General features: G+C 40.4%; 1 protein-coding gene across 6 annotated transcripts in view; it reads left to right on the top strand.

Annotated features, from left to right (window-relative positions):
* Positions 1-14,038, top strand: part of st3gal3b (ST3 beta-galactoside alpha-2,3-sialyltransferase 3b) — a 42,393-nt gene extending 28,355 nt beyond the window's left edge. For all 6 annotated transcript variants that reach the window (XM_071490354.1, XM_071490359.1, XM_071490357.1 and 3 more), the window contains 4 exons: positions 67-253; positions 9,254-9,400; positions 10,938-11,084; positions 13,759-14,038. In XM_071490354.1, coding sequence (XP_071346455.1) covers positions 67-253; positions 9,254-9,400; positions 10,938-11,084; positions 13,759-13,848 — 571 coding nt within the window. In that variant the 3' untranslated portion in view covers positions 13,849-14,038. The remainder of the gene's footprint in view (positions 1-66; positions 254-9,253; positions 9,401-10,937; positions 11,085-13,758) is intronic.
* Positions 14,039-18,536: the final 4,498 nt, after the last annotated feature.

The raw sequence follows: 18,536 nt of genomic DNA, 5'->3' as shown, positions 1-18,536 counted from the left end.
GCTTAACTTTCTGTGGCTCCTTGAAGCATGAATTCCACTCACCAAGACAATTTATTTTGCTGGCAGGTTGAATGAGGCACCAGTAAGAGGTTATGGCAAAGACGTAGGGACCAAAACCACCATGAGGATAACCTATCCAGAGGGGGCTATCCAGAAAACTGATAACTATGAAAAAGACTCACTTTTTGTTTTCTCTGCTTTCAAACCACTGGATTTCAAGTGGCTCCGACAGATGGTCTTCAAGGAGAAACTGGTGAGAATGTTTTTAAATCATTGTTAAGTAATAAAAGTGAAAATCTTCATTTAAATTGCACACACACCCTAAAAGATAATGGACTGACAACTCACAGCAGAAAAATTTAAAACACTTTGAGTGGGTGTTCAAATATAAAAAAGTCCAAAGTGAGAGAAGCTGTACAACAAAACTCAGCTCTAGCACCACGTAGAAGTAGAATTTTTACTGCTCTGTGTCTAAATGTGTCTGAATATCTGAGTTATGTGTTTTTTTAGCAGAGCATACCAATTTAACCTCTGATCACATTCTGTACATTCCTTCCTGTGGAAATGTAAGCCATTCTAGTTAAGGGATTAAGAGAACAACATTAATCTCAACTATATAGTGTGGATGTTTTGGATATTGTAAATGGTTTAAATGCTTATTGTGGAAAGGACAGTTGAGAAAAACCAAGGACCATTTTTTTTTCTGAATTATGATGCTCTCCTGTTATAACCTGTTCTCTCACATTTGAATGTTGCCGCACTAATGATTATGAAATAATTCACCACGTAACAAATCTTTTGGGTGTCCTTTGAAACACTGTGATTGCCACAGTTAAATGAATCAGCTGGGAATTGGCCTCTTTATCACCAGGGTCAGTCTGAATGACAGAACAGGCTCTGCCTTATCTCCTAATGTATTACAGAAAGCATTCATTTTTAATGGCCCCTGTGTCGCCTGCGTTCAAACCTTTGTCGCTGAAAAAAAAGCTCTCATAAGCACTTTCATTCTGTTCTTCTCGAACAGGCTGTAGGATCGCTGTGAGATTTTTCTGAGCCTATTCAACTCCAGGACAATGGGAGCACTTAGTAAAAGCTTATCATAGAATCAGTAAAAAATAAAGGTAGTAGTATTTAAAGAACCATACCATTATTTATATGTTTTAGCCCATTCACTACCAATTATAATTCCTTGACATCATTGTGGAACACTTTCCATGGAGCATGGAGTATGAAAGATTTGTAAAAACAAAATTTTATTTCATTTAATCTCATACACAATTTAGGCAATACTATGTCTAAATATGGTCTGTCAGTAAAGCCCTTTGAATTAGAATTTTAACTGTTTGTTTGGTACAGTCTTTCAGTTTTTAAACATTACTCCAACTCACTGTAAAATAACATTAAAATGTTGCAAATTTAGTGCTGTTGAAGAAACTGTACATAAGTTGTAGCAAATGGGCTAAACCTTGCATAAGCAGCTGTGCAGCCCACAAACACAAAATGTTCTACCCAGGCAGAAAAGCTAAAACCCTCTTTTACTCATTTTTGGTGCAGGATGCTTTTGTCTAATCAGGCAACCCAGAATCAGGGAAACCAACTTTATTTTCCACCACAGCTGTGTGACTTTCAGGGACCAGGAGACACTGGTCATGAGTGAGAAAATGTGGATAAAAAGTCATAGAGGAAAGGACGATACATTTATAGCAAGGAATGGAAAGGGCATAGAATGGCAAGATGAAACTAAGTAATAGTGTGACGTTGGATTAAAGGATGAGAGAATAGAGGAAAGATGGATGGAAATGATAAAGTTAAATAGAGTAAAGGGATAATAGCTGGGGAAAAGAAAATGAGCAGTGGAAGGTAACAGTAAAGTAAAATGGAGGAAAATAGTTTGCTTGGCTGGCTGATGGCCCCTTCAGCCTTTGATAGGGCCCAGATTTTTCTGGTCTGTCAGAGGGAGAGGACAGTGGAAATGGCTGCCTGGGATAATTGATCTGGCCCCTGGCATCTGACTCAGCCCTCTTTGATCTGCTGAGGAGAATGTTTCCCATGGGTTAAAAATCAGTGAACAAAAAGAAAAAAGATCATCAGTGTCCATTGGTCTGAGCCTTAATGATAATATGGAAGAAGAGAACTGACAGATGTGCAAAGACCTGTGTTTGACCTCTGGATAGTCTTTAGTCTTTAGTCTGTTTTTATACATCTGCAGTAGTTGATTTACTATCATATAAATACTGTATATCATCCTATGTAAATGTTTCATGGGCCGTTTATTCCACTTTAATGGTGACTGAGGTCACTGGTATTAATTTTTGGCAATAAGGTAAGCTCAGTTCAGTGTCAGCAATATTATACATGAGCACACATCAATGTAACATATTATATAAAAAACAGTAGTGTATGGACTTAGATTCCAAAAAGATGCAAAAGCAATTTTAGCCTTCCTAATTAGAGTCAACAACTTAGTAACAACATGAAAGGAAGGAACTGAAGACCTGTTAAAGGACTGTTATACTAGCGTCATTGTATCTGACTCACACCCACATTAGACTAATGCAGTGGGAGCATAAACATGAAGTGGTGTTTATGTGGCATCAATGAACCCAGGGACACAAACACTAACTCATGAATGTTTTCTTTTAGTTTTACCATTTTCTTCCTTATTACCAGTGAGTTACAGTGCACACTTCAGGATATATAGCAGGCTTCCCTCTCTTTGCTCTGTCCATTGAGTCCATCCCAGAGCGAGACGCAATGTAACTACGGACAGCTGTCCTTTGGTAGCTTTTACATCTGTTGGCTGAGAAGGGGATTTCTTTGTGTAACCTGCACACTCACAGCTGGAAGGGATGCAAAACCTTTTCACTCCCCTTCTGCGGTTATGAAAGCAAGTGTCTTTCTTCGGCATCTTTTTCAAAGGTTAGTGGGCGGTACACACTTGTAGTGCAGCCGCAAGTGACTCATCCAGCCGGTGGTCAGTGTGCTTCACTATCCTGCACTATTGTGGCTTTTCAGACGCCTACAGCTCAGTCTTGGATGGCTGAACAGAATACAAATTAGCGAGGCAATTTCACAATCTGTTATTTAGTGTTTTGTACACTCACAAACATACACGCACACACACATAACCTCCCACTCACTCACTCGCGCACAGAGTCATAAACTTCAGGGCAACATTCAGACTAAGTCCAGATTTGAAAACTTGACCCTGAACCTGATCAGATCTTCAGCTTGGAGACATGGTTCTCTCTCTAAATGTGTCTTGCATTTCAGCTCAGCGAAGCCCTCTATTACATCTTCAATTACAGCGCTGCAGCATCACAAGACTTCCAACGTCCGTAATCCCTCATTACCGCAGGCATATGTGATTACCACTCACCTTTGTCACTCTGCTTGAAAGTCTGACCCCACATATGCAGCAGCCTGGTTGATTGCCCGGTTACATGCTGTTTGCAACTGTACTCAAACATGATTTCCACGATTGTTGATATTTCCTTTTTTCCTATGTGTCTAGTTTTGATTTTTGCCCTCATGCACAGTGCACACTCACGGTTCATGCACACACAGCCACAGTTGTTTGTATATGCGGGGATCTTTTCAAACAGAGCCAGTGAAGGATATACAGCCGGTGGTAAACACGGGGTTCGAAGGTGGAGTGTCGGTGTTCTATCTCTCTTGTTTGTTTACAGGAGCTTTCCCTGCCTCTCTTCAGGCCAGAGAGATAAATGATGGATGGAGACAATTTGAGGAAGAGAGTACTTCTCCTTTAATAGAAATACAGCCAGGGGTTCTTACTCAGAAGTATCAAAATATTGTAGTGAAGCCAATATTTTAAAAACATTGCACATCTTGTGTTCCAGAAATCGAGTGTGCGAGGAATTACTAAAATAGCCTGTTGCTTCATATCACCAACAAATTTCCAAATCAGCTCCATCTGGTTGGAGTATCGTTAGGAAGTGTTTCCTATTGTTACATTTTGTGTAACGCCCAGGTTTTTCAGTTTATAGACATGCCATTTTCAAAGTTTATTGTAACTCAAACACACTGTGGGACAGAAATACCAGCTATATGGTTCTTTTTTAAGACCAAACATCTGTGCAGAAGCCCAAAGTAGCATGCATACATGCATTCATAAACATTTACATACTTGTAAACATGGATTCTGAACATGAACCAAGTGACTAACATAGTGTCCGGATGTCACTGATTACCATGAGTGTTGTGTTTCGAAAATGAGTCACCTACCTAGACTGCAATGATTAAAACTCAGACCTGCACACTGGGTTTCATAAGTAGTATGTTGTCATCCAATGGATGTTGGGTAATTGAGTTTTGATGCAAGTTTAAGGAGGACTTCGACATGTCAAAACAGATCAAAAGAAAGACTCAATTGTTTTTAGTGGGATACCAACAGATTCTGCCAGCAGCAATAACTGTATGATCTCCCAAGATGTCACCTGTTAATATCTAGAGGCCACGCTGAACACAAAAGAGTCATGGTGTTGAGAGAAACCTCAGAGGAAAAGGGAAACCACCATGACCTCAATGAGGGCAGAGGTGGTGGTGGGCGACAAGAAAAGCAAAAGCAAATTGGTGAATGCTTCAGATTCCTGGCACACAAAAGTGAATAAAATAACCAAAGCTGTCCAGAATTTTACCTCTGTGGATCCAAAAACCGTAATCTCCTACTGTGCACCTCACCATTTACCACCTACTTCAGAAAACCTCTCTCCCTTTAAAACATTCTTTCTGAAACGGTTCCTCTTCAGTGGAGCACTTATGTGGTGAGACACTAGAACTTGTAAACTCAAAGGTCCTACATGTATACAGTGCTAATGACCTCCAGACAACCTTAATTGTGATTGTTAGCAGTTAGGTGGCTGGTGTTTTTGCTTCTAAATTGCTAAAGTCTACTTTCCGGAATCCAGTAGACCGCGTTTGAGTCGTCCTCTCCATAAACATCAAACATAACCACATCCTCACACAGCAATTTATGAGACTGAAGAGTCCAGATAGAGCCAAACGTATGATAGCTGCCTATCAAGAAATGGAGGACATGTGTCATTCCAGTTGTATTATGAGATTATAGTGGACAAAACTCAACATGACAAGATGGTTTGGCTTCCCTATGTTTGTGTTTGTTTACACTGAAGGGTTTTAAAGTCACCTGTAGTAACCAAGCAGATTTTGAAACATTTTGTTCTTCCATCTCCCCTCCTCTTCTTACACTCCCATTCACTGCTCCATATTTCTACACATTTCATTCAGTCCTTCAGGAGCTATAAACTGAGCTATCTGCTTCATTTAATACAGAGAAACACGTTATTTTAAAGGTGACTAAGTTCTGTTGGCTTTTGCTTGAAACCAAACCACACTGAAAACTATAAATGCAAGGCTCTAAACCAAGTTGCTTCTTATTTGGCCTTTTTTGCATTTGTAAAGTGCAACTGATGTATATTTTTCAGTTCTATGCAACTGGAAAAAGTGTTTGTGTCATATGTTTATGACAAGTCAGATTCAAGTATTTTACTATCACTAGCCCATTGTTAGTTTTCTGATTTTTTTTTTTTTTTTTGTACATCATCTTTATTGTGCCTACATGTTTTGAAAGCAGATGCATAAGTGCCTAACGTAGTAACTTTGACATTTTTAGACTGTATTTTCCATTTCAGCACACCTTTTGTCATTGTTCTGAACAATCTCTCAGTCTGCATCACTTTTTCCATCTGTTTGATCCGTCACTTCTCCTGGCTTATAGTAGCTCCTCTCACTTGCTGGCATTGTTTTTGTCTAATCCTGTGCTTTAAGATCCTTTGGTGTTCGTTTGTATAGCTGGGATTTTCCTACAGCAATGAAAAACAAGACAAATACATTTAGCCTTTACAAAGCTTCTGGTGTAGTTGACAACACTGACATGAAGAGACAGTGTTATGGTATTAGTTTATTATTAGTGAGAAATACATTAATGGTACTGCCTCAAGTTTCAGCTACGAAAGAATCATCAGTAGTACATTTTACAGTCTGCACTGGCTTAAGTATCGCCTCTTTCAAACTCACCTGCTGAAGGTCTGTTCACACATTACATTCACGCACAAGTAGAGGGATACAACCCAACTTACCAGCGTGTTGCTGTGAGAGAAACCATGTTTGCCACTCAGATAGCGAGTAAATGTACTATCAATTGTAGACATTTAGCTTCCTTTCCGGTTTTAAATCCAGCCTTGACCTCAGCTTCTCTGAGGTTGACTTTGTGTTATGTGCTTTGAGGATGCAGTGGTGTGGGACCTTTTCTTGGACAGCACAGTCACCTCCAAATATGAGTTTTGCTCATGTCGCTGTGGCCTACCTGGTTTGGTCAGGCTCTGTTAAATGTCTAAATGTGAAGCAAGGGACTGTGACTGTTCTTTTCTTGTGCAGTGTCATTCATCAGAACTATTTTTCCTCCTCATTGACTCATAATCTCAGAAGCAGTGCCAAGAACTGTCAGTATCTTGACAATACCAGGCTCTTATTAAGGGTGCCTCAGAGAACATGCAACAGACTCATCTCCAATACAACTTTTAACCCCCAAAATCAAGATGCTTATTAAGAGGGGAAAGGTGCCAATTTCTGAGCCAAAAAGTGCATTTCCATCCACCTGTTTCCAACATGTTTTTCACATTGTTTCCCACTGTTTGAGGTTTGACTGGCACACTAATTACATTTTCTTTTGCCAATTTTCTTGAAATTTGTTTAAATGTTTTGCTTAATTTGAACGTAAACTGCTACTACTTTACCTTCTTCTGACTAAGTGATATCGACTACTCTACCATGTATCTCCTTGTATTGCAAACAATTAAGTCTCCAAGTTCAAGGTTGTTTAAACAGGTGCTTTATTGAAGCACACAGCCTTGTGCACACACTTAAATCTAATAATCCACACCAATTTAACCATAAAGCTGTCGCAGGAGAAGGGAAACAGCCATTTCCTCTCTGACCACAGCAGCGACAGCCTCACCAGCCAAGCTACACACTCGTGTTCACCTTTGAGCATGTGTGTGTCAGGGCTTGGTGGGTAAATGGTGTATGGCCACTCTGCGGCTTCCTGTTCAGTCTGTTTTCAAATGCTACTGGCACAGCGCTCTTTCTCTTGACAAACCAATACACACTCACGCAGAGGTTAACGGTTAGTCCGCAGTGGAAGTCACATCCTGTTCTCTGGGGGTTATTTGCAAGAGCTTTGAGTGCTGCTGCTGCAGTGTTCACCACTGACAGTGCAATTTTTTCAGGAATTGAACAGTCTTGCTTTTAATCTTTTATTTACCCAAATGAGGCTTGACTTCTTATTAAAACTCACCTTGCAGTCTTGCATTCAACCCACATAAGCAGGCTTCATTGCTGTCACTGTAGAGCTCCTCTGGCGTTTGACAGCTAAATGCGCTCTCCAAGGAGGGTTGAGTGTTATCATTAACTTTCCCTCACCATCCTAACTGCTGGAGGTTTGAGTTGGAGACCTTTTAATGTTAGCAGCTTCCGACATTCCTAAACTCATAACAGGACCTGCCCCCCCCCCCCCGCAGACCTGAATCCTTACATACTAATGGCTCTTACATTTGTCAAAGCCACCTGTACTTGTCTGAATATCTTCAAAGAGATCCCCACCCCATGACATTTGTGTCTATGTACATGTCAGGTCATAGCTGTGTAAAGCAAGGGGTGTGTGTTGTGTGTCATTAGCTTCTCTCCTTCCTAGAATAAAGAAAAAAATGCATCACTCTCTTTATTCGGCATACACAGACGCGCACACATCCAAACAGCGCTGCTAAATAGATTCCTGGCAAACACAAGCTGTGTTGACAGGAGAGATGAGCTGCTGTTCCTGTTGCAGCTTGCAGAAGGCACAGAGCTGGGCCCACGTTCAAAAAGAGCCGCCACCGTTGAAGCCACAAAGCCAGCAGACTTGTTGCTACTGCCTCTGCCAACACACACAAACACCCACAAACACACACACACACACAGAGTCATGCATTGCTGTATCAAAGGCGGCGGGGTGGGTGCTTGACTATTTGAACAGGTGATTCCCATTTACATTTACTGACCCTATTGGCTTCATGCCTCTTAGGAAGTCACACTGTCAGGCAAGTAAATCACGCACATTTTCACTGGGTTGATCATTTAAAGTAACGCTGCAGAAAGGGACTGATTTGTAAGAGGTGTAATTCAGATTGGGTATCCGTTTGCATTTTTTATATTAGACCCTAAATTGTTGAAGGGTACGTTTTTGTGATTTTGCGTATGTTACTATTCAGTGGCTGTTCTGGTATGACTGAGCTGAGCGTGTGTTTCATTAGTTACATAATTTTATTCAGGTGGTGCTGCAGGCCTGTCTGACAGGTTGCCCTGGCGACTGATGATGATTGCCTTGTGTAAAAAGACCTGAGGTCTCACAGAACGCCCTCAGGTCAAGGTGTGATTTTGAACCATTTCCTGTCAAATGCCATAATTAACGTCAAATGTTGGCTTGCAAATCCGTTTTGGGGTTTGTGATTTCCCAACTGCATGTCTAATGACAAATCTGTGTTGACTTCTTCAGTTAAAATCATGTAACTCATTAATACACTAAAGCAAACACCTCCATGAAGCCAAACCATTAATGCCATGTGCAACTTTTGCCCTCTATAGCAATCAAGAAGAAGTAAGTTCTGATAAGGATTTTGCAGAGAAACCTTATCAGGACGTTAAGGGAAAAATGGAAAAGATCAACTCAGCAATGGAAAGGAAAACCTGCTACTGACTCAGTGTGTGTTTAAACATGAACCTCCTAAATATTCATCACCAGCATCAGCATCATAATCATTTTTCTCTGTTTTCTAGACAACAGCTTGAAAAGTATTAACATTGTAATTTAGAATTTTCTTTAAATAGAAGTAAAACAGAATGAAAGCGAGTTTGTGCCTGCCAAAGCCCCTACCAGGGGTTGTAATTACTGATGTCCTGCGAACCCCTCATCCTGACTTCATCCATTAAAGGCCTAAAACCCATTTCCCTAATCAGTGCTAGTAGGGGTCTGGCCTCTGGTTGGCTTCTGTGTTTTATGTCAGTGTTGGAGAGGATAAGCTTGCTTTGATGTTGGGGTGGTAAGTCACGGTTGGCTGTTCACAATGGAGGCGTCATCATGTGAATGTCAGATTTGTGTTTTATTTACAAAAACAAACCAGTATTTATGACTAATTAGAATTTTCTGTTTTTCCCTTCTTTCTGTCTGTTTCCTCAGAGGGGTACAGAGGGTTTTTGGAAGTCCGTCGCTCTCAATGTGCCTCGGGAGCCCACCGAGATGAGAATCCTGAATCCCTACTTCATCCAGGAGGCTGCCTTCCAGTTCATTGGCCTGCCCTTAAACAATGGCCTCATGGGCAAAGGGGTGAGCCATGCACAGGAGCCTTGATTAGAGAACAGTTGTACCAAGGATATGGGTTCCAATTGACTTTTTGTCAAAATAGTAGGGTTCTTTGGAGATATAAGATATGATCTGCTCTTCAGGTGTATTTTACTCTTATAAGTTTGTACTTTAATCTGGGATTTGAAGGCTTTTTGCGAGGTTCTTAAGCTCAGGAAGGCAGTGTACCTCCACTATTTTCATAATGTAAAGAGAGAGAAAGCAAGAGGAAATATTCTCATTGCTGGCATTGCTAAGGTGCTGGATACCTGCTGCAACCCTGGTTCAGTCTAAATGCCACAGTAGTTACAGGTTTTTCATTCAGCGTTAGAAGTTGATGTATGTACATTTGCTCATGAATCATGTTTGTCTGGACCTGAGCGTGCTGTGTCAAGAGAACATTTTAGCAGAGAAATTAAGTGAAGTAAATTTCAGTAAACAGATTTAGGTGGTTATCAAACAGGGTATGGAGCAGAAAAAACAACACAAAGCATTTGAAAAACAAAACTTAAACACCAGTGTGTACGTGTATATGGTTGTGTATGTGTAGATTGTTTATGTGATCTGTTGGTAGGTGGAGAGGGAATATTGTTAGAGAAATGAGGAGTGTATCACCATAGCTCTGCCCTTTGGGGCCACCAGAGCACCCCTGCATGAACTCCCCTCTGCAACATATGTTCAACATGTGGGCATCTGGCCCATGTGTGTGAGAGGGAGAGAGGGAGTGCACTGTGTCTCTGTGTCTGGGTGTTTGCAGCGCTGTCTTATACAATATGAGCTACAGAGTTGTATGATTTGGCGCATTATTTCCCTAGAACACTTCACTGTCTGTCCTCTGACTATCAGAGTGTATGTTTATGTACGTGAAAAGTAATGAGGAGGTCTATTTGTTATACGAGTGTTTATGTTGAGTGTGTATGTGAGTGTGTGTGTAAATTAATCTGTATTAGAACACGCAGTAGGGGGTTGGCCAGCTGCTAGTTCAGCTCCACCTACCCTGAGGGCTGCAAATCAGGGTAATGGTTTAAATGGGGCCTCCCTCCACTCTTTCTCCTGGACCAGCTTTTTTTCCCCCCAATACACACTCTTTTTTTTCCCTCTCTCTTGTTCTCCAACATCCTCACACAATCACACACACACAGCCACTATACCCCCCAGATCTCCGACAGCCCAGGGCAGTTAGGAAGCACAGTGCAACCCTGTAGATCACTGTGTCGTACCAGGGGTCTGCAGGGGTCGTGTCTTAAAGGTAATAGTTAATCACCAAGTGTTCAAAGTCAGTTAGCCGCAGTGGGGCAGAACAAAGACAGATGTATAAAGGAGGGAGCGAAGCAGATACATGAGCGGGAGTGGACATCTGTCTCTGAACCAGTGTTTCTGAATTGGCTGGAAATAATAAAATAATACTGCACATTTTTAGTCGATAGCAATCACTGTGTACATACATTTTTATTGACAAATGCTCCTGGTATGTGTGTATGCTGTAACGATCTGACAGCCTATGTCTCTGCTTTTACTACAGAACATTCCAACATTAGGAACAGTTGCTATAACGATGGCGCTGCATAACTGTGATGAAGTGGCAGTGGCAGGTTTTGGCTATGACATGAACACTCCCCACGCACCTCTGCACTACTACGAGACTGTAAAGATGTCCGCCATTAAAGAGGTGAGTGTTTGATCATCTGAAAACAGCACTTATTTCACTATAAACTTTTCAAATGAATTGAATGGAATCTGGTGTGGCATAGTGTCCATGCTGATAAGAATGATATGTTATAGCTTCTCCCTATCCACTCTGGCCACTGAAGAATAAGTGAAGAAACGATTAACTGTAATATTTGATGAGGAGGGACCACCGGTCCTGAGGAGGTTGAGGGGGAGTTGAAATGGCTTACGGCCAAAATACATTCGCTACAAAGCATTAACTGCAGCATAGCCTGATGGTAATAATAGTCCAAGAGCTATGCATGAATTTAACTTCTCTGAGCTATTGCATTTACATCCAAAGATATTTATGTTCTTGAAACATTCCTATTCAGGAACTCTTGAGATTCCCTCTGTGTTATCTGCTCAGTCACACAATTTGTATTTAAATGAGGCACATAGTGTTAATGAGAAATGACATTTGAATCTCTGCTCTATTCTTCTGCCTTAAAAGTACTTAAGACATCTGGGTGGGGAACTATTAAACAACCATTAAACTAAAACTAGAAAAAGTAAAATTGAAACAAATTAAAAACTTGTTTCTTACCCCATGTAATAAAAACTAAAACTTTTAACGCGCCTCAAAACTCTAATAAAACAAAATATGTGATCATAAAACAAACAATAAATTAAGAGTATAAATCATTAAGAAATCAATGCTATAATGACCCCGGATTGAAGTGCCACTAGTCTTTCAGCAGTCACTGTAGCAACATGCTTACTGTTAATGCGTGGTTTGAACAGTCATTTTCTAAATGCCCTCATGACAGACCTCTCTCCTCTCCATCAGTCAAGTCTTCCTCTCTGTGTTTACACTGAAACCCAGTGGAATCAAAGATGTCACCCATGTGCTGACGGGTGTAAACCATGAGCTCAGTATGAGGATAACCTTTGTCTAAACTCCCAGTGAACCTTTGGCATTCATTATCATCGTCTTCATCAACATTGTCATCATAAGCCACACATGGCTAATTAATGGGAATACTTTTGGCTTTTTTGTTTGGAACACTTTAACCACTGCCAGTCCCTGGGGTTGTTTGATTTTCTGGAACCACACGGCCATTGAGTAGAGAAATCATCCACATATTATTTCACTGCTTCTGGAGAAAGAGCTTGTTTCTTATGTGGATGAATGCTATAAAGCTCCATAGAAATCCATGGAAACCGAGACAAGATACACAAAAACTGATAATAGAAAATTGATAATACATCACTTTAGAGTGTAGTGCTACTGAGGTAACCTGTGGTGCAATACAAGACACTGCACTTTTATCTGATCCTCAGTTCTGTTATCCCAGAGTAAATCAAGGTTAAAACTGATTTAATTAAAGCTGCTATGATTTATATTTTTTTTATATTAACAATGGATCAAATGATCTGTTGTGTGTGAAAGGATTTGCTTGACAAACAAACAGGGATTTATCAAAATACTCTGCTGTTTCCCTCAGTTCTTGACACCTTTTAATTCACAGCCTGTAATTCTAATGCTTCGATTCACTCTCACTGATCATCATCTTTGGAGCAGGCAGTTGTTCTCAGCTAAAGGATCTGAAAGCCCACTGTAAAACTACCTGCCCAGCACCAAACAGCAGATGGACAACATTAGTAACTAGTTGGTGAATGTAGCAGCTAAAGTCTCCTTCTTCTACAAACAAGGAAACAAAACTTTTGTTGCACTTTGGCTTTTTGAACAAGCTACCAAACCAACATCTGTCAGAGGAAAAGTGCACTAGTAACAACATCTTACAGGCTAGCTAGCTAATTAGCTAGTCAGTTCTAGCATTTCAAAAAGCTTAAAAATCTTACCTGCAAATGTAGATGCTAAATGGTGTCAGTCTAAATTCTTCGCCACTGCTAACAACACTCCTTTGTCATTAACTTGCCAGTAATATTCACCAGCACCCAGTTGTTGTGTCAGTCAGAGGCTGGGGGGCTAAAAAATAACTTTTTACTAATAAAAAAAACAAAACGTTTTTCTCAAAAATATGAAAACTAAATATTCATCAATGTATAAATCAATATGTTATGATTCTTGACTGCAATTGGATTTGAGTTGGACTTCAAACATTGCAACCCAGTTTTGATGCTAATTTACAATAAAACTGTAGCTCATTGTTCCTCGTGGTCCCAGTGTGACCCATCGCACAGTCGGAGGAGGGATGGCCCAGAGACTGGCCCAGAGACTGCGGAAGAGTCTTAAACTGAGTCTGAGCCTTGCAGGGCCCAGCCTAGCTTTCCGCTTTTTTTTTTTTTTCCGTCCTCCTATTCCCTCCTGTATGTTTCTTTCTCCACCCTTTTCCTCCTTCATTTTCTCCCTGTCTGATTCTTCGTTTCTCCATCCCAAAGCACCACACAGGAACCAGCAGCTCTGGTTACATGTTGACCCACAGGACTGAATCCTCATAGCACAGCAGGGAGGAAAACTGACCCAGCGTGGCTTTACACTTATAGATGCACACATGTACTACCACACGTATAGACACTGGGAATATGAAAATCCCAAACTAGCACACAGGCTTGTGGCTCAGTGCATGTAACAATGCTTTTGTTGCTGTTGAATATGGCCTGCAGTTTTCTTCCTACTTAAGCTGTGATGTTGTATGACGGAATCTGTCTTTTCTCTGGATCTCTCACAGTCATGGACACACAACATATCCAAGGAGAAGGAGTTCCTCCGAAAACTGGTGAAGGCCAATGTCATCACAGACCTGACCAATGGTATCTGAGTTTACAACCCACCCACAGTCTCCCTCTGCCTTTCCCAAAGGACTACAAAACAGGAAGCTGGGAAATGGATCGACCTGGGGAGGAAGGACCCTTAGAATCCGGGTGACCTGCACACTGCCGGGGTTTTATATCAAAGGAGATTATTAAAAAAAAAAAAAAAAAAAAAAGATACAGGAGGGTTTCTGTGGAGAGATGCACACATGTGCCTTCTGAACCAAAGACTCCTGCTGATTGAAGCGGGGGTGGCGAGGGGCCCTGGGGAGGACTGGATCTGCCTGGTTCCTGTCTTATCATGAGGCAGTCACAGAAAAGCTCTGCCGGCCCCACGCTTCACCGTTTACCACTTACACACCTGAATATCACATGATTTAATAGTAAGAGCTGAGGTGGCATGTTGACATGCAGATGTCAGATGATGAAGGGACAGAAGAGGAAGAAATAATAAGAGGACTGTCACAGAGATTGTGCAGGGATGGGATTAGAAGTGCCAAATGTACCTCGTACAGGGGAGAGGTAGCCAGCCTCTCCTTTTGCTGCCTGAATGTATTCACTTTCCTCAGTGTAAATATCAAAGATTTTTACTGTGCTTTTTAACAAACTGCAGCATCCCCCGCATTGTCACCCCTCTCCCCTGCCCCCCACCTGCCATTTGTCCATTTATTCACACACTTTTTTTTACTATCTGCCCAGGGTCCAAAATAAACACTTGCCAGATGACAGCAGATAAATCAGCAAGGGTCTCCTGCCACACAGCCTGGTGTCACTTCAAGACACTAACATTTCAGTGTTGCTCACATCAGGTGAGAGGCCACCAAAAAGAAAAGATTAAAGACTAATACAGATAAATTATTAAAGTGGTCAATTAAAACTCTGAATTAGCTGTTTTTAATTTTGATTTTAGCTTTTAATATTCTCTGCACCACATTGCATTGAAAGCACGAATTAGCACATATCAAAAAATCTATCTAAATTTACTTTTTGACAAGTTAACCAGCTCTGGCAGGTGAGTCCTGAAGTAAAGTTCAGACACTGCATCTCTCTCCTCCTCCTCCTCTTTGTCTGTTTGCAAATCCTCCCTCCTCTCCGTTCATTCACGCCACAGTACGGTCTCCATCACTTCATCAGCTGTGAGCCTTCAGGCTGCAGCAGAGACATACAGGTCAAGAAGGGCAGAGAGTGTATGTTGGATCCCTTTCCCAACCTCCTGTTGCTGCAGACTTTCTTACTCTAAAGTAAATGGTGAAATCTTGGATTGTAGAATATGAATATATATTTTTTTGTTTTTAGGTTAATTTTAATAATTTATTTTGTTATAAAGTCCCAGTGTTTTGGTCACAGGCAGGCCTGCTTTCCATTGTTTTTGTTCAGATTAGGGATGTCACGAGAACTGACACTTTTGACTTTGGTAAGTCAATACCAAAATTCTGAAAATGTGACGGTACTTGTTTTTCTACAGTACTGGAGGTACCAAAGGTACCATAGATGTTGTAGGTACTAGAGGTGAGCTTTTTCCGAGACTGGCAAGAGCAGTATAATAACACTAAGCGTTAGTCTGACAACAAATTTGAGGAGAAGATGCCGGCAGGCACAGTTCACAATAACAGCACGTGAAATGGCAGCAGGTACAGGTGCAGCAACAGGTCCACCACGACTTGTGGCACAGGAAGGACCAGTGCATGGAGATATTTTGTATTTGACACAGATCAGCAGGGACAAATTACAGACAACCAAAATCCAGAATACGCTGCCTCAGAGCATTTGAAAAGAAAGGAGGAAGCACCACAAACTTCTAAACAGCTCAAAGACAGACATCCAGACCGTACCCAGAATTCAGGGTGAATGTCAGTTGTTCACTTTGTATTAAAATGTTGTCAAAATGTTAAAGTCCTGAAATGTTACTGTTACTGTTTGTGAAATGCGACAGCTAGCATCTGTTGTAGCAACGCTCCACACACAACGTTCACAAAGGCTAACGTTAGCTTATTTAGGCTGACGTGAGCTGGGTGCTCACAACATTAGTAGGCTACTGTAATTACTGTTCACTCTGTCAGAATAACACTGACTTTTTAAATGTAATGTTTTCACACAATAGATCTGTCACCACACTAGTCATTTTAAACTGCTGTTTGCACAGTGCCTATATAGAAGTTTGCATGTATGTGTGTGTGTTAGCACACTGTGTGTGCTGCAGCCTCTGTTGTGTTTTGCTGTGGCATCACATTTGGTATTGAGAATCATGGAATTTCACTGGTATTGGTATCGGCTACCAAGTGTCTGGTATCGTGACATCCCTAGTTTAGAGAAAACAAAAGTTTGTATTTTGATTTCACCACCATGTGCTTCCTCAGTGACTGCATCTTTTAAGTTTGTGGCCGAAGCAGTGTTGTGACTGATGAGTCTGTTTTTAACTGGCTTAGTGTTAAATGTCAGCAGTCCTTTATTTCTGTCTGTTGTGCAGCTTACATCAGTATAATTTCTTAATCTATCAGGTAATAATTGCCAGGCTCACTCCTAAATTAATGTCACATGTGCTGATCAGGCATTTGCACTATGCAGATGAAGATCTTGCTACATGCTTTTCAGTATTTATATACTGCATTAACATACATTAGAAATTATTCAATATTACACTAGCAAACACTTTGCTTACTTCCTTTCCTCATCATTGCATCACATGAATGCAAAAATCTGCTTTATATGGTGATGGTGCATTTTAGAACCTTTTTGTTTTTTTGTTCAAACAATTCAATGGAGTTTCACCTATTTTCAGTTTCCACTTCTTCTTTGGAAGTGCATATTTACTGTACCTTGTACTCCTCATACAGTTTTACTTCCAATACTCTCAATCAATATGCTGCTGTTGTTACTGTCTATTACATTTCTCCATAATATTTTCCTCAATTAAGTTTAAACAAACACTGCTGGGATCATGCAGCCGCATGTTTTACCCAGTCTCTACCCAGTCCTTTCAGAGCCGGGCCATTGGGTTTGAAGGAATGGATCATTATTTTGAAAAACGAGGTCCTGTTTGGGACTTTTTTTTCCCGATTATTATTATTTTTTCAGAGCTAGTGTACAGGGAACAGCTGACCATTGCACTATCATGAGGCGCTCCCAGTGCCTTACACCTCATCACCTGGAAACTGTAGCAAGGACTTTGATGCTAGAAAGTAATGGCAGCTGATTCAGGATGTCGGGTCAGCCCCAGGTCAGGACAGGTCACTCCTCACTCATGTCATCTGGGATCAGTTCATTTCATATCTGTGCTGTATGTACATTATATACAGTGTAGGAAGATTTAAGCCCCGTACTGGTGGTTCTGTATATTTTAGCCCATAAGTTACATATTCACACATCTATTTTAAATGTTGGCTGCTAAACAGAATCTGTTTTAATGCAAGAAATGACCAGATTCACTTTTCATTTCATGCATTGTTGCTTATTGTTTATCTGCGACATTCAGTGTTTTTTGGCAGCTGACTATTAAAGGGGCACTCCACTGATTTTACACAAGTTTACTACAGTTTACTAATAACGACCAGCACAACTCAGACTGTATAAACAGTTGTCTAATGTTCTGGAAGAAGCTTTCCAAAACTTAAAAGAAATAACCTTGATGATTTCATCAGGGTAGATGTTTTTAGAAATTCATCCATACTAGGGGCTAAAACTCAACCTCTGCTGCTCCAATCAGTCTTTTTTCAGTCTGTCTCGTCACCTCCCACCTTTGTGGAGGTGCAATGCTAAATCACTGGAGTACCACTTTAATGCTTGAACGATGGAATATCCTTGTATGCACCAGCAAGGAGAGTTTGAAAATGTTCACGGCTGACTGCCACAGCACCACATCATAATCACTAATAAAGGCACCTGGTATAGATTATATATCATAAACAAGTTAGGGTTTTGTTATAGTGTACTGGAATCATTGGAAACCAGTGGCTGTAGAAGGTGGATAATCTAAAACATTTATCTGGTGTCATGGAAATGGTCATTAATAACATAAAATATGTGCAATGTGTGCTCAGCAGGCTAAAACATGCCAAGCCACCAGTATGGTCTGTAAAGCTTTGAGACAAAGCAGATCCTGATTAGAAGAGAACCCTTTTTCTTTTTCTTTTTCTTTTTCTTTTTCTTTTTCGGTTGTGTTTTTTTTTTTCCTTTAAATAGGTTTTGAATTTTTGCGAATGCTGGAGGAGTTCAAATGGATTGGACCCAAATCGCCTCTTCTAATTACCTTTTCATAACAAAGCAGAATGTATTTGCTCATGATATTTATAAACCTATTGATTGTTTTTTTTCTTGTTTGTTTTTCATCATCAGTGGGAAGTCAAAGAGATCAATAGTATTATTGTTTTATATATATAAGTATATATATATATATATATATATATATATATATAAATGGCTTTCTGCATCTCAATAAATAAGTTTGTAATGGATATTTGCCTGTGCATGTTTGCATCGTTTGATTCTGTGGAGCAACTGGATATATTTTTCCCCAACAGCTCAACAGTGATTTTTTTTTTGTTGTATAAACATATTTCTGTACACTGTGAATTTTCAGTATATAGTAAATATTTTTGATGTATTTAGTCTACTTTCTGTTTTATCTCAACTTACAGAGGTTACTTTTTATCTTTTGTCAAAATGTAACAGTGGCCTGAAGATCTTTGCAGAAGATCTC

This window comes from Trachinotus anak, unplaced genomic scaffold (assembly GCF_046630095.1).
Source record: "Trachinotus anak isolate AG129_WGS33_773 ecotype Australia unplaced genomic scaffold, CSIRO_AGI_Tana_v1 ptg000012l, whole genome shotgun sequence".
Taxonomy (NCBI): domain Eukaryota; kingdom Metazoa; phylum Chordata; class Actinopteri; order Carangiformes; family Carangidae; genus Trachinotus; species Trachinotus anak.
Note: the sequence above shows the minus strand (reverse complement) of the source record. Positions and strands in the feature narration are given on the sequence as shown.